The sequence below is a fragment of the Lotus japonicus genome, chromosome 6 (genome assembly GCF_012489685.1).
Source record: "Lotus japonicus ecotype B-129 chromosome 6, LjGifu_v1.2".
Classification (NCBI taxonomy): domain Eukaryota; kingdom Viridiplantae; phylum Streptophyta; class Magnoliopsida; order Fabales; family Fabaceae; genus Lotus; species Lotus japonicus.
Genome location: NC_080046.1, coordinates 47,675,318 through 47,691,040, shown reverse-complemented (window position 1 = coordinate 47,691,040; position 15,723 = coordinate 47,675,318). Strand labels below are relative to the sequence as shown.

General features: G+C 37.4%; 5 protein-coding genes across 6 annotated transcripts; 2 read left to right on the top strand and 3 right to left on the bottom strand.

Annotated features, from left to right (window-relative positions):
* Nucleotides 1-91: 91 nt before the first annotated feature.
* LOC130724106 (uncharacterized) lies at nt 92-3,400 on the bottom strand. The gene is made up of 7 exons (XM_057575279.1): nt 3,252-3,400; nt 2,884-2,987; nt 2,773-2,802; nt 2,506-2,607; nt 1,990-2,097; nt 1,330-1,384; nt 92-509 (listed from the first exon to the last, which is right to left on the bottom strand). The coding sequence occupies exons 2-7, from the start codon at nt 2,973-2,975 to the stop codon at nt 441-443; spliced, it is 456 nt and encodes a 151-aa protein (XP_057431262.1). The 5' UTR covers nt 2,976-2,987; nt 3,252-3,400; the 3' UTR covers nt 92-440.
* Nucleotides 3,401-5,863: 2,463 nt separating this feature from the next.
* LOC130724105 (uncharacterized) lies at nt 5,864-6,870 on the bottom strand. The gene is made up of 2 exons (XM_057575278.1): nt 6,283-6,870; nt 5,864-6,201 (listed from the first exon to the last, which is right to left on the bottom strand). The coding sequence occupies exons 1-2, from the start codon at nt 6,647-6,649 to the stop codon at nt 5,945-5,947; spliced, it is 624 nt and encodes a 207-aa protein (XP_057431261.1). The 5' UTR covers nt 6,650-6,870; the 3' UTR covers nt 5,864-5,944.
* On the top strand, nt 6,696-9,197 carry LOC130725445 (uncharacterized). The gene is made up of 4 exons (XM_057576672.1): nt 6,696-7,697; nt 7,789-8,305; nt 8,389-8,915; nt 9,009-9,197. Exons 1-4 carry the CDS (start codon nt 6,696-6,698, stop codon nt 9,195-9,197), a joined length of 2,235 nt encoding a protein of 744 aa, XP_057432655.1.
* A 427-nt stretch (nt 9,198-9,624) lies between these two features.
* On the bottom strand, nt 9,625-10,844 carry LOC130724697 (uncharacterized protein At4g04775-like). Its single transcript, XM_057575981.1, has 2 exons — nt 10,149-10,844; nt 9,625-10,066 (listed from the first exon to the last, which is right to left on the bottom strand). Exons 1-2 carry the CDS (start codon nt 10,302-10,304, stop codon nt 9,743-9,745), a joined length of 480 nt encoding a protein of 159 aa, XP_057431964.1. The 5' UTR covers nt 10,305-10,844; the 3' UTR covers nt 9,625-9,742.
* Nucleotides 10,845-11,306: 462 nt separating this feature from the next.
* LOC130723401 (disease resistance protein RPV1-like) lies at nt 11,307-15,542 on the top strand. 2 transcript variants are annotated; one of them, XM_057574441.1, is made up of 5 exons: nt 11,307-12,131; nt 12,442-13,546; nt 13,795-14,067; nt 14,181-14,687; nt 14,779-14,992. In XM_057574441.1, the coding sequence occupies exons 1-5, from the start codon at nt 11,635-11,637 to the stop codon at nt 14,836-14,838; spliced, it is 2,442 nt and encodes an 813-aa protein (XP_057430424.1). In that variant the 5' UTR covers nt 11,307-11,634; the 3' UTR covers nt 14,839-14,992. The 2 variants fall into 2 exon arrangements, with proteins under 2 accessions (XP_057430424.1, XP_057430423.1); XM_057574440.1 differs by having other exon boundaries at nt 11,311-12,131; nt 14,181-15,542.
* The last annotated feature ends 181 nt before the right edge of the window (nt 15,543-15,723 follow it).

Here is a 15,723-nt window from a genome sequence, read left to right as displayed (position 1 = left end):
AATTAGCCACTTGGGCATTCCAAAGCCACATTTGTGAGACGGAAGAAATTGTTGAATTAGAAAAACGGACGTTATCATCAGTTGGAATGTGTTTGCAAACACACACTTCGTTCTGTAGATAAGCATTTGCAGAAACTTAGTTCCAAGTTTTGAGTACAGAAAATCATAGATGTGAGGACTTGGATGCCTTGCATGTTACTACTATTCACGGTTAGTCATTCAAATTCTTGTGATTGCAAATGCATATCCTTTACAATCAACATGACCAACAAGAATTAATTAGAATTTAGAAAGACAACTTAAGCCACAAAAGAGATGCAGTCTTCCAGACTGGCGAAATATCAATCTCTGTCAGGATTCACACATATTTGCACTTATCCATAGCACTTGTGACTGCAAAGATTAAGCAATTTGGTATATACTCAGTAAGACAGTAACTATCAAAATATCCGCTCGGGTAAGGGTTTTTCTGCTGGAAATTCAAGTAGTTCTCTAATCCCTTCGCAAACCTGCATTGAAACAGTGAAAAGTTCTTGAAACTCCCAAGTAAAATCATTATTATTTGGATAAAACAGATTACAACTTTCATATATTATCTTAGAATTATGTCAAACATTACCCAACATTTACCTTGATACTCTCAGAAGTAGAGCGATAATTATGGGCCTGCACACCCACTAAGCCCTAGCCCATATTGGTCAAGGTAAAAAACCCATAGGGCCGAAAAGCTAAGAGAAGTGGGTTAGGACCAACCACTAAATAATAAATTTAGCACATCACTTATATGAGCTGTCCCTCTGATTAGCAACTAGTCTATGTATATGCTAAAATGCTAACCAATCAACAATAGCAACGACCAAAGAAGCGTGGATACTTCAAAAATAGTAGCTATACTTTTTTTTTATATCAATACAAATAGAAATACAACAATAATTAGATCATATTTTAATATCCATAGTTATTGCTCTTGATAATTGGCATGCATAGCACATCTGCAGGCTTACTGTTAATGCATAAGGCCAGCTCCTTTGAGAGGAGTATTAATTTTTTAAAATTTAATGGGCTGACCCATGGGTTGGCCCTAACCCGACATATCTGCTTTTAACCCCGATAGCTTTTGGCACTTTGAGAGCATTTTCCCCAACCCACCTAAGCTAGGGTTCATGAGCATTTTCCCTATCTCATGTGAACTAGAGATAGCCAAGTAGGCTGGCTCATATGGACTATTATGTAATATCTATTTGACAAACAACATGCCTTACATGAGAAGCATTGCATGAAGTAGCAAGCATTAGGAAGCCAAAGAGTTGAAGAAAACCGTGAACATACCAGCTTAATTTGGGCTTTAATTGATGCAATTAACTGGGTGTACTCCTCTATCTGCCTGCATGATAGAAGCCATGCCTTAAGTTTAAATATACAACAACATTTTCAACCAAAAGAAAATTAATTGAGTATTTTAAGGCATAAAAAAGAGAGAATAATGGAGATAAACTAGCCCACAATGGTCATGAGAAATTTACCAACACAGAAACCATAACTGGAACAATTTCAAGGCCGTAACTTTGTTTGCTCATGCCTATCAGACTGGTAATCTAAGAATTGGATGATAAACTGTTGAACCAACCAATCATGAACTGGAAGAACCAGTTCAATTTTCAGCATAACTATTAACTGGTTCAATTTAATCCGCACAAAAAAAAATCCGGAACTTCACGATTGGTTCAACAATAGAAAACCATTTTTAGCATTGTGCTCCATGTAGATGGATAACCAAACTCATGGTGGTTATTTTAGAGTATGCTTGACAAAAAACATGACAATCTTGGACTGCAATCGATTTAAAAGTCAATTTCGATGTCATTTGAATAATTGAAGCAAGTCATACTGTTGCATAAACTTCAAAATAGAAGACCTGGAAGGCCATAATAAACAGACTAATCTTTCAAGTTTAAAGTAAGCAAGATATGTTAAATGAAAAGCTTATACCTGGCTATCTTTTCTTCCCTTTTTTCTATGTATTTCAAAGCTTCAGACCAAGTAAACTCCACATGGAATCCCAATCCTACATCCACAAATATGTGTTCTGTATTGGGCCTGTAAAGTTTTGATGAAGTAGAAAAAATATGAAAGAGATGTATATATCACAGAACTAAAGGCCAAACAAGGAAGATCTAATAATAAGTCTATGGATGAAAAGCACTAGCAATTAATTTGTCGGAGGATCTAGGGTTAAACTTCAATATACCAATTGTATCCTGGAGGGGGGACGAGGGGAGAGTATACATTAGAGCCATATAGCACAAATCTTAGTTAGATAACATGGTGAAGAAGGATGCTAAAAGATTATTTGTATAAAATGGTGGTGATTAATGATTATAAAAGTGATCATATGATGAAGGAACAACATGGTTCACACATACTGGTGATAAACTGATAATATACATTATCCAAATGTGCTTTAAAACAATCAAAAGAAATCATGAAGAATGGTTGATTACTTACACTTCTGCCTGCAGGTATACCTCAGACCCAAGATTGACCAAAGTTCTTAGACTGGTTACACTATTCTTCTCTAGGTTTTCAATGTTTTTTCGCAAATCCGCACTGAGGGGGTACAAGTCAAGCATAACAATGGTCCTTCATTGAATGCAATATCGATAAAGCGGACTTTAAGTAACATACCATGTTTCACATGAATCAGATATATTTTGAAATGTGTTCTTTAAAAAAAAATATAAGTCTATATGATAAAAGAGTGAAAAAGGATACAAAGTTTTCTGTTGTTCAAAGACCTTGTCCCTGCAATATAAAGAGATTAGAAAAATAAATATGTAAAGATTGTGAAACCTGATGTAAAATCCAGAGGAGTGAACAGTTTACCTCTGAGCAATAGCATGAAGAATATCAGGTTTCAAGCGCTTATCAACAAATTCTTCAAATTTTTGAACTTTTTCGTGGCGTAAGGTACCCATTTGAAAAGGGTCCTAGTAAAAGCATAAGCCAAGCCAATTATGAATCATCCATCAGTTATACTTGTATATGTATATATATGTATATAATGAATCACAAAAAACCATTTGCTTCATAATTCAAATAAACACACAGAGCAAGTTTCTGGAACATGATGATCACACAGGACATGAAACAATGAATTGCTTCTATTTTAGCTACTTGAATTCATTGGAAGATAATAACACATATAATGTTTCGAAAAATTTGAGGAAAGACAGTGAGATAGATAAAGATACCACGGTGGTGAATGACGACAGTGTAGTGTTCCTCCTTCGTTCTCCTTGTTCCCTTCACACCGCAGTTAACCTTCTTCTACAGCGGAGCTCCGTCGTGAAGCACCGTGCTCCGTCGTCAAGTAATGGGGTTTTGGAGAAAAGAAAAAGTAACCAGTAGGTCCAGTGCCACTACCCATTTTATTTATTTAGTTTTTTTTTTCTTAACCTTTCATTTTGAATGCACAAAATAAATAATTTAAATGGTATCTAGGGGTAAAATTGTCATAATATATTATATGCACTTTTATCCTCATTTCTTTTTTTCATCAATCCAAACAAGTGAAGAGAAATTTTTACTCTGATTTCCTTTTATTTTCCCTTCCTTTTCCTTAAATTCACTTAATTTCTATTCATTTTGTCTTCCTTTTATTTAATTTTCTTATTTTCTTCCCTATCATTTCTGTTTCACATCCAAAGCTTAAAACTCTTTTTATAATGCATCGGAAAATAAAAGCTTAAAACTCTATATGTGAACATGTATTTTACTTTAAGTGAAACTAGTGTTGAAAGTTTTTATTTGCTAATTTCAAATTCTTGTTGTATTGTGAACTCATTTTCAGTTAAAATACATGTTCACTTTCATATGAAGAGAAAAAAATGAGAAGAAAGAATATGAATGGAAATAATATGAGAGAAAAGAATATAAGATAAAAATGAGGTGTTTTTAAGTTATTTGAATTAAAAGAAAAAGAATAGATAATAAAAGGAAAAGTAATAGTGATAAGAATGAGTATATGTTTAATTACCATTTTACCCTTTTGTATAAAATCATTACTTATTCCGTTCATTTTGAAGTGTCATTCTAGTAAAAAGTTCTCCAACCAAGATAGTGAGTTATTTGAGTTTTTTTTCTTTCCATTCTACCATCTCACATTCTAATCATGAAGTTATATGGTTTTCCAATCAAGATAGTGGATAATTAATATTTTTTCCACTCTCTCATATCATTAAACCATTTATCATTTTTCTCTCCCTAGTAGCAATAAACATTTATAACCTCCCTCCAATTCCAATGAAATAAACAATTCACTTCCCTCCCATTTTTTTATTTAGAACTTGTTAATTCTAATGTTTGTTACTAATCCTTTTTATAGAATTTTAACTCTTCAATTATGAATGACGTCAACACATTTTTTTATGTAACTTTGAAAGCTCTTTTGGGTACTTCCATTGTAATTTAATTTCCACTTATTAGACAAGACTTTGAATTGATGTAATAAGAATTTAATTTTCACTTACTAGTAAGGGTATAATTGACAAAATAGATCTTAAAACATCAATACGCCAGTTAAATAGAAACAAAAAATTTCTTCTAAAATAACAGTTAAAAAAGAACGGAAAGAGTATAATGTTATTAAAGGAAAATTTAAACCAGTCTTGTATCCATGTGTAACCATACCTCACCATTCTTTCCTCCCTGGTCCCTAACAATTTTTAGAAGTCAGTCAAATACTACAAATTAAATAAGAAAGATGTCATATAAACACGGCAACTCCAAGTTATACAACAAACATTTTTTTTTTCTTTGTAGATATCGTTGTCACTCGCTTTGGAACAGTTATATTATAGGGTTAAATGTGTTCACCGTCCCTGAACTTTGAGCGAGATCTGGTTTCCGTCCCTCGCCGGAAAATCTTCCTAACCCCATCCTCAGACTCAAGTGTTTGTACGGAAACCGTCCTTGCCGCCGGTATAGCTCCGGCAGCCGTGCACGTGGCCGTGCCACGTCATTTAATGAAATGACATGGCATTTAAATAAAAAAAAAATTCTTTTAAAAATTATAATTAAGCCCTCTGATTTAACCCTAACTAAACTAAATAATCCTAAAACTAATTAACCCTAAAACCTAATCTAAACTTGACATTTACCCCTTACTATTCACCCATCTCTCGACCCACCCTTCAATCTCTCTCAGTTGAAACCTAGCTTTCTATCCCAGGCGAAGAGCGAAGAACTTTGACGGCGGCGACGACGAACTTTGACAGCGGCGACAGCGAGGAAGGCGACTGGAATTGACGGAGACGAAGGTTAGTGTGTCCTCTGCTCTGCCTATCTCTTTTGTAGCTCAACATGGTTTCTATTTCTACCTTGGTTTCTATTTCTGCCTATCTCTCTGTTCTTACGATTTTGGTAGGGTGTATGGCTTTGGTTGTGTCGGGTCATGCATTCTTGCATTGGGTTGTTGTTCATCAATTTGTAGACTCCAATGTTAGCATTATGTTCCTTTGTCCTTTCTATTTCTATCATGATGTTGCATGTAATTAATCTGCATTTCTATCAGGATGGCTTTCAAAGCCATTATTCATCACTCTGGACAATTTGTTGAGGAGCCAAGGTTGCACTACGTAGATGTCAAAGAAAACACTGTGGATGCTGATAGTGATAGGTGGAGTTATTTTGAGAGTCTTGATGTAGTTGCTGAGCTGGGGTATACAAAAGGAAAGTTCCAGGTGTTTTGGATGAAAGACGAGGATTTTGCAATTCACAATTTCAGGCCTTTGTCCACTGATAAAGAGGCAATAGAGTTGGGTAAATATGCTGTAAAGAGGGGGGAAGTACATCTCTTTGTTAAGCATGCTCCTGATGAACTGCCAACTACTCCAATTGATCTCCTCAGGGTACTTGATGGTTCAAAGAAGAAAGCCAAGAAAGTTCAATCAGGTGATCCAAAGAATAAGGACAAGCAGTTGGATGGTTCAAAGAAGAGAGGGAAGCAAGTGGCTGTGGAGGCTACAAAGAAGAAAGGAGAAGCAAAAGAACCAAAGAACAAGGGGAAGCAAGTGGCTGTGGAGCCTCCAAAGAAGAAAAACCAGCCATTTAAACCTCCATCCAAGAAGCAAGTGGATGCACCACTGAAGTTACCTGGTCTTGATAATTTTTGTGTTGAAAAATTTTCTCCAACAAAGAGGCCTGCCAAATTCAAGTTGCCAGTGAGGAAGTCTGATAGGATAAGAAGCAATGTTCTCAAGTCAAAGTCCAATAAGAGGTTACCTGTATTGTTGCTTCTAGATAGTGATGATGAAAGGGAGACCGTTGTTGATAATGGTAATGTAGATGCTGCTGCAAATGTAGATGCTAGTGGTGACAATGATGCCATTGCAAATGGAGATGTAAATGAAGTTGCTGCCAATGATCCCATTGCTGATGGAGTTGCTGCCAATGATCCAACTGTTGGCAATGTGCATGTGGTTGTTACTGGAAAGAAGAATGGAAAACATCCTACATTTGATGATGTATATGAAGATGATGATTCTTTCAATCCATCAAGTGACACTGAGGATTCCACAGCTTCTGTACATTTCAGTGATAGTGAAGAGGAAAGAGCTGCAAAGGTTAATGATGACGGATTTGAAGGCATACCAGTTGGTGTTGCTGAAGCTTTGTTAAATGAGCAGATAAGGCAAATGGAAGAAGGTACCTATGAAGTACATGGTGGTGGGGCAGAAAATGTGCTTCCTCAATATGATGATGCTTTTGATGGTGACCATGAAATGGAGGCTACTTGGGAAGATGAAGAGTTACATAGTATGTCTGAAGGTGATGATGATGATGTTATTGTGAGGAACAGGAGTATGAGGTTTCATGATGAGGATATGAGGGCAGAATTTAACTTTAGAGTAGGTATGGAATTTATTTCATTGGAAGAGTTTAAGGTTGCTGCTAAGGACCATGCTGTTCTCACGGGAAGGGACATTTATTTCCCCAAAAATGACACAACCAGGGTTAGGGCTGCTTGCAAGAAGGATTGTAAATGGGTTATGATGTGTAGCAAAGTGGGTGGGAGACAAAATTTTGCAATTAAGACATTGAGTGGCCCTCATACTTGTGCCAGAGTATTCAACAATAAGAATGCTACTTCCAAATTTGTTGCTAAGAAATTGGTGGAGAAACTGAGGGGTTCAAGGACAATGAGGCTCAATGATGTTGTTGATGAGATGAGGTTGGGTTTTTCCACTGGCATCACAAGGTATAGAGCTTGGAAGGGAAGACAGCTTGCTTTGCAGATAGTTGAGGGAGATGCAAGCAAACAATACACATTGCTATATAAATTCAGTGCTGAACTGAGGAGGGTTTGTGCAGGAAATACATGCAAAATGCAGTTGGAGAATCCTGCTGGAAGCATACAACCTAGGTTTGGCAGATTCTATATGTGTCTAGAAGGTTGTAAGAGGGGATTTCTTCAGGGTTGTAGACCCTTTATTGGATTAGATGGTTGTCATCTAAAGACAATGTATGGAGGTATTCTCTTATGTGCTGTAGCAAGGGATCCTAATGACCAAAACTTTCCCTTGGCTTTTGCTGTAGTGGAGTCAGAGTGCAAGGAAAGCTGGCAGTGGTTCCTTGATCTGCTACTGCTTGATATTGGTCCAGATAGAAGGTGGATCTTCATATCTGACCAACAGAAGGTAAAGTAATTTATCTTTCTTTGTTATCATGTTCATCCTTATTTCATTATACTACATGATTATGAATTTCTGCTTGCGTACATGCTAATAGGGGCTACTGAGCTGTTTGGAGGGATTTGAACACAGGTTTTGTTTGAGGCATCTTTATGCAAACTTCAAAAAGAGGTTTGGAGGTGGGGTTGTAATTAGAAACATTATGATGGCAGCAGCAAAGGCTACTTATCGCCAGCAGTGGGAAGCAAAAATGTTGGAGCTGAGGGAACAAAATAATGCAGCATGGGAGTGGATGATGGGAATACCTACCAGGACTTGGTGCAAGCATGACTTCACCTTCTACCCCAAGTGTGATGTGCTCATGAACAACTTGTCAGAGTCATTCAACTCCACAATTCTATTGGCAAGGGACAAGCCAATTCTGACCATGATGGACTGGATCAGAACATACTTGATGGGAAGGTTTGCAACCTTGAGGGAGAAGTTTCACAAGTATAGAGGGGAGGTAATGCCTAAGCCTTTGAGGAGGTTAGCATGGGAGACTGATAAGGCTTCTCATTGGTTTCCAACAATGTCCTCAGAATGGAGGTTTGAAGTGAAGCACATTGTATCAGGTATGGTTTCCAATAAGAATTTATACACATTGTTTACTTTCATGGATAATGGCTGTCCTAATCCTGCAATATGTTGCAAACAGGTGAGGGATTTGTGGTGGACTTGAGCAAAAGTTCATGCACATGCAATCTGTTTGATTTGGTTGGCATACCATGCAGGCATGCAGTGGCTGCCATAGCATGTAAAAGGATGAAACCAGAAGATTTTGTGCATCCATACTATAAGAGAGCTGCATATGAAGCTACATATGGGCATGAGATCACTCCTATCAATGGCCAAGAGTTATGGCAGCCTACAAATGACCCTGAGATACTTCCTCCCATAAAGAAGAGAGGGCCTGGAAGGCCTAAGAAGCTGAGAAGAAGGGACCCCTTTGAAGATTTAGGTAGCACAAGACTCAGCAGGACTGTTGCTAAACACAAATGCAGTAGGTGTGGTCAGCATGGCCATAATTCAAGGAGATGCCCAAATCCAGTGGAGAGTCAAGAACCAGAAGCAGGACAAGGGTCTGAACCAGGACAAGATCCAGTTGCAGCAGGACAAGGATCTCAGCCAGTTGAAACACAAGAGGATGCATCTCAGGTCATCAATGCCACACAAGATGCAAATGTAAGTAAACTTATAACATGTGGTCTTATTTTAAACAGATCTACAAGTTTCTCATCAAAAATAATGATTAATATTCATATTGTTCAACATCAGATCCAGTTTGATGAAATACCTGCCATGCTAAGGGAACAATGGGATCAAGACATGGCAAGATTGCACTATGTTCATGGAGCAGGGCCATCTAATGTTGGTGGTGGAAGTGGATCTGCTGGTGGATCTGCTGCTGTTCAAGAGGAGCCATCTCAAGTTGTGCAGGCACTCCAATCTCAAGTTGCTAAATGAGAGGGTTGAAGGTTGTTGTGGTTAGTAAGGGCTCGGTTGTGGAGCAATAATGGAGGGCTGAAAGATATTTAATGTGAACAGACCAAGTGGGAATATTTTGTGGTTTGTTGGCATTACTTTTGACACCACATGGGTGCACATTTTGATATCGTTTAGGAAGCACATGGGTTGAAGTGTTTGCTGTTGTTTTTTATGTAATTTGGACCACTTAAGCTTTGTTTAGAACCATTTTGTATTCTGAATGTGTGGATGTGTGGACCACTTGACATTGAATTATGAAGCTTGATGTTGTTGGCATTACATTAGTCAAAGATTCTCTCTTTCACTTTACTTTATGTGTCTTCTAGTTCTTTTTACCTTTCAATTACAAATGAGACATTATATACATCAAAACAATGTTGAAAAAAGAAACAATTTCATTGCCATTTCTTCTGAATTCAGGAACTTGTTACAATAAAAACTCCATTACATGATTCTACTTAAACTCAACCAACCTACCCAAATAACTTCCAAAACATCAACATAACCTCCATTCCCTTCTCAGATTACATTTTTCTTCCATAAAGGAAGCAAAAGCTAACAACCCAAGCTAACACAACAATCAATATGGCTGCAAAGGCCATTTTCTTATTCAGCAGCTCACAGTCAAGCTTCCTTTGAAGCTTGCTAATTTTGTTCTTGCTTTCCTCCAATTTCATCTTTGTGTCCTCAAATTTCATCTTTGTATCCTCCAATTTCTTCTTCAATTCATCCAATTTGTCCTTTGAATCTTCCAACTCTGTCCTCAACATATCAACAACACGTTGTGTTCCTGAACTTTGGACTCCTGCATCCTCATCCCACAGGAAGAAACCACAGTCCCTGGGGGTCTTTAATTACAATGAAAATGAGACAGATTAACATAGCAGTTCAAATTGACAGATTAAAGGAAAAAGAGAGGCGATAATTTACCTTGAAATTCCTGCATCTCCAGAAATGTCTTCCTGGATTTTCAGGAGTGTGAGATGTCAGGTACACAATTAGTTCCCCACAAGCACAGATTCCGCTTGGAGGCATGGAGTAAGTGCTCGAGGATGCACAAGAACCAGATGAACACGGTCTTCTCATGGTTGAAGGACACGAACCAGAAAACCCAGGAAATCGCGTGAAAGAAGAAGAGGATTCGACGGAGAAGATAGGAAATCGTGTGAAAGGAGAAGAGGATTCGATGGACAAGAAGGAAAGATAGGAAGAAATCGACAGAGAAGATGAAGAAGGGAAGAAATCGATGGTGCAGGTGCAGCCTCAGTTCAATGGAGAAGGGAAGAGGGAAAGGGAAAGAAGATGGTGAACCCTAATTTGGATTTGGGGATTTTGAAGGAGTAAAGTTTAATTAGGTTTTAGGGTTAATTAGTTTTAGGATTATTTAGTTTAGTTATGGTTAAATCAGAGGGCTTAATTATAATTTTTAAAAGATTTTTTTTTTATTTAAATGCCATGTCATTTCATTAAATGACGTGGCACGGCCACGTGCACGGCTGCCGGAGCTATACCGGCGGCAAGGACGGTTTCCGTACAAACACTTGAGTCTGAGGATGGGGTTAGGAAGATTTTCCGGCGAGGGACGGAAACCAGATCTCGCTCAAAGTTCAGGGACGGTGAACACATTTAACCCTATATTATATGTCTCTTCCAAATTTGAACTTGTATTCACTTCCATATAAAAGTTTAACTTGCTTACCATTACCATTAGATATGAATACATTCATGGTAAACTCTTAAGCTTTAATATTTTTAAATCAAATAGTGAAGAGCTAAAAGCATCAAATTCGTACACCATTTAGAATAATAAATGGATGTTTAATGGTGTAATTACAAATCAGGGTTGTCTACATGACCCAAGAAAAAGTTTGGCTTAAATAACTCACCATCCAATCACATTAGAGATAAATGAGTATGAGATAAATTAATAAATAAAATATAAAAATTTCAACTTACTTATTCTCAATATAATTAAATGATGAGTTATTTAACCTAAAATTTATCATGATCGTCTAGACGACCCTTATAAATCTTATGAAAAATCAATGTAATATTATTAAATCTCAAGAGAAAGTTCACTGCAACTGCAATGTCTCCAAGAGTGAACACAGAAGTTGTGTTAACTCAAGTGAAGTCAACTCATGCAGGATCGCGATGTACTACTCTAAGCATCAAGTCAACACGCGCGTAACCTGTGATGCCAATTCAATTCCCAGTTCCCACCACCTTCGCAGAATCTTCAACGAACAAAGTAAGCAAGTATGGTGATGCAAGACACAACCTGCAGTGTCAGTTCAGCTATTTATGAACTCAACTTTCATCATCATCTCATTTATCTTCAACCAAAAGCTTGAAAAAAGCAGAGGCAAAAGGGTGTTCTCTTCCTCCTTAATTAGTTTTTCTTGCTCTCACATCAATGGAACACCCAACAATACTACCTTCTCCATCTTCCTTCACCTGTGATTGGACTTATGATGTCTTCCTCAACTTCAGAGGCATCGACACACGCCACGGTTTCACTGGCAATATCTACAATTCTCTGCACCAAAAGGGTATCCACACCTTCATTGATGATGAAAGGCTCAACAAAGGAGAAGAAATCACACCAGCTCTTCTCCATGCTATCAAAGAGTCCAGGATTTTCATTTCTGTTTTCTCTGAGAACTATGCCTCCTCGACGCATTGCTTGGATGAACTTGTCATGATCCTTGAGTGTTCCAAGGCGCAAGGACGGTTGTTTTGGCCGGTTTTTTTTGGTGTGGATCCTTCACAAGTTCGCCACCAAAGTGGGGCTTATAAAGATGCTTTGGCAAAACATGAGGAGAGGTTTCAAGATGACAAGGGAAAGGTTCAAAAATGGAAGGATGCTTTATGTCAAGCTGCAAATGTGTCTGGCTGGCACTTCCAACAAGGGTACGTAGCTCTCACACCATCCTTTTTATAGACATATATATCTTTTTCATATCAATATACAAGGCAAAAGAAATAGGTGAGAGTTTAGATGCAGCAAACACTTAGCCTGTTTGGTTCTGCAGTAAGTAGTCTCATAATCACTTATAGGGAAAGGTTATAAAGTGTAGCTTGTGGAGTTACCGTACTTTGAATTATGTGTTACCACGAATCTAAACACACTAATAGTGTTAAGTATAATAATTTGAAGTAAACACATTTAAATCTTCAATTTCAATTTATATGTATTTAAAAGTGTTTCTATAATGTGCAGGTCTCAATCAGAATACATGTTTATTGGAAAGATTGTGGAAGAGGTCTCTGAAAAGATTAATCGCACTCCTTTACATGTTGCTTATAAGCCGGTTGGGCTGGAGTCTCCGGTGCTAGCAGTGGTGTCTTCTCTCCTAGGACTTGGGTCTGATGAGGAGGTCAACATGGTTGGCATTCATGGAATAGGTGGAATCGGTAAATCGACAATTGCTCGTGCGGTTTACAACATGATTGCTGATCAGTTTGAAGGTTTGTGTTTTCTTGCAGACATAAGACAAAGGGCTATTAATCATGGTCTTGCACAACTCCAAGAGACACTACTTTCTGAAGTATTGGGGGAGAAGGATTTCAAAGTGGGAGATGTTTACAGAGGAATGTCAATAATAAAAAAGAGGCTTCATCGAAAGAAGATTCTTTTGATTCTTGATGATGTTGACAGCCAGAAGCAGTTACAAGCACTTTCTGGACATGATTGGTTTGGCTCTGGCAGCAAGATCATAATCACAACAAGAAACAAGCATCTGCTGGCTACTCATGGGGTAGTGAAATTATATGAGGTGAAACAATTAAATGATGAAACAGCACTTGAATTGTTCAATTGGCATGCCTTCAAACATAAAGAAATTTCTCCAGATTATGCTGATATTTCAAAACGAGCAGTTTCTTATGCTCAAGGCCTTCCATTGGCTTTGGAGGTGATAGGCTCTTACTTGTTTGGCAAAAGTTTAAGTGTATGGAAATCTGCACTGGATAAGTATGAAACAATTCTTCACAAAGACATCCATGAAATACTTAAAGTTAGCTATGATGATTTGGAGGAAGATGAGAAGGGCATTTTTCTTGACATAGCTTGTTTCTTCAACTCTTACCAAATGGGATATGTCAAAGAAATACTATACTTACATGGTTTCAATGCGGAAAATGGAATGCAAGTGCTGAATGACAAATCTCTCATAAAAATTGATGGAAGTGGTTGTGTAAAAATGCATGACTTAATTCAAGACATGGGCAGAGAAATCGTAAGGCTGGAATCAACAATGGAGCCTGGAAAACGCAGTAGATTATGGCTTACCGAGGACATAGTTCATGTTTTGGAAGAAAATACGGTATGTTAGAACTTAAAAAAATCTCAATGCCATTTATTCTCTTTGCCTTCCTTTATAATACACATTTTAACTAGTATATATTAAAAGACTAGATTCTTATTTCTCTGTATTCGATTTGAAATATTTGATGAAATTTTACCACTCTTAGCAGAAAAGGACACTCTGGTTTAGAATTAGCAATTTATTGAAGTATGTAGATGTAACTGCTAAACTTTACATTCTGTTTAAATTATGATTTGGATTTGAAGGGGACTGATACAGTTGAAGTTATGGTCATCAACCTATGCAAAGACAAAGAAGTGCAGTGGAATGGAAAAGCCTTCAAGAAAATGAAAAATCTAAGAATTCTCATTGTTACAAATGCATGTTTCTCTAGAGGCCCTCAAAATCTACCAAATAGTCTTAGAGTTTTAGACTGGAGTGCATATCCATCACTATCTTTACCAGCTGATTTCAATCCCAAGAATCTTGTGATACTTAGCCTCCCTGAAAGTTGTCTTCAGTCGTTCAAATCATCCAAGGTATCTATTTTCAAATTCCTTTTATATATTGAACACATTGCTTGGTTCTAATAAAGAAAAATATGGATGTCCAATTGAAAGCTCATAATGTGTCACTAATTTTTGTTTTGTAGGTGTTTGAGTCCTTGAACTTTATGGATTTTGATGGGTGCAAATTCTTAACTGAACTACCTAACTTGACTGGGCTACCAAATTTGGGGGCATTGTGTCTTGACAATTGTTCTAATTTAATTAAGATTCATGGCTCAGTGGGGTTTCTTAATAAACTCATGTTATTGAGTGTTCAAGGATGCACCCAGCTAGAAATGTTGGTGCCCTTCATCAATTTGCCATCTCTAGAGACTCTGGATTTGAGAGGCTGCTCGCGTCTTAAGAGCTTCCCAAAAGTGTTGGGAGTGATGGAGAACACTGAAGATGTTTATTTAGACCAGACTGCCATAGATAAATTGCCATGCTCAATTGGAAATCTTGTTGGACTCCGACGATTGTTCTTGAGGGAATGCAAGAATCTAATTCAGTTACCAAACAGTGTCCATGCATTGCCTAAACTTGAGGTAATAATGAGTTATGATTGTGGGGGATTTCAGTTGTTCCAGGCTGAAGAAAAAGTGAGCACACAGGTATTTTCAAAATCAATGCTTGTTTATAATGAAGGCAAAGGAGTGTTACTTGATGTATATTCTCTTAACATGTCTCCTAATAATGTCATAGAATTACGTAGACCATTGTGGAGTCCCCATGGACCTGTGGGTAGTGATCTTGGATTCATGATTAAAGGGGTTCTAGAAGGGACTGTAAATTGGCATGGACTCAGAAGCAAAGAATCATCCATGTGTTTCTGGTTCAGAAAGAAATTCCCCCATATAAGTCTATGTTGTGCTGGAGAGCCGTGTGTGTATAAAGACAATATGATATTGGATTTCAAGTTCAGTGTACTCATCAATGGCACCAAGCACTTAAGTTCTTCATGTAACTACATATTTTCTGCAGAAAGAATGACAGAACAAATGCTTTTGTGTGATCTGTTATGCAAAGAGGAGACAGCATTTTCAGAACATGAATGGAATCAAGTAGAGATTTTATGTGAGTTGAAGTACCCCATGCCATGTGGCTCTGAACGGGTAATGGGTGCCCAAGACAGGACTACAATGGGAATTCCAAGTTGGTCCCTCATTTATGTCTATGAAGAATACAAGGAGGATGTCAAATTTATGCCTGAGTTTCAGGAATGTAAAGAGATGCAGAGGAGAAAGGACACACTATTTGGCTTTCACTCCATGCTCAAGCGTCACGGATTAAATTGGATTGGCTTTTGATTTTGAATAAAGTCCATGGAAGCAGAGATTCATATCCTTGACAAACTTTAGAGCAACTCAATCGAAAATAGAAAATGTTAAAATAATACCATCATGTTATAGTTGAGCATCAATTTCTACCAGCTCCATTTTATTAATCAAGAGTTCCTTATGATCCAATGCATACTATGAATGTGTCTAAACCAATAGTCACCCGGAAAGGTGATCTTTAATCGAACTACATTGAAGAACATTTCATTAACTAATTACTGAAAGTAACCCAATGTATGGCCAAAAAATAAACTGTTGATAACATTACATATAACTAAGAAGATAATATTGCATATCAGTTAGAAGATAA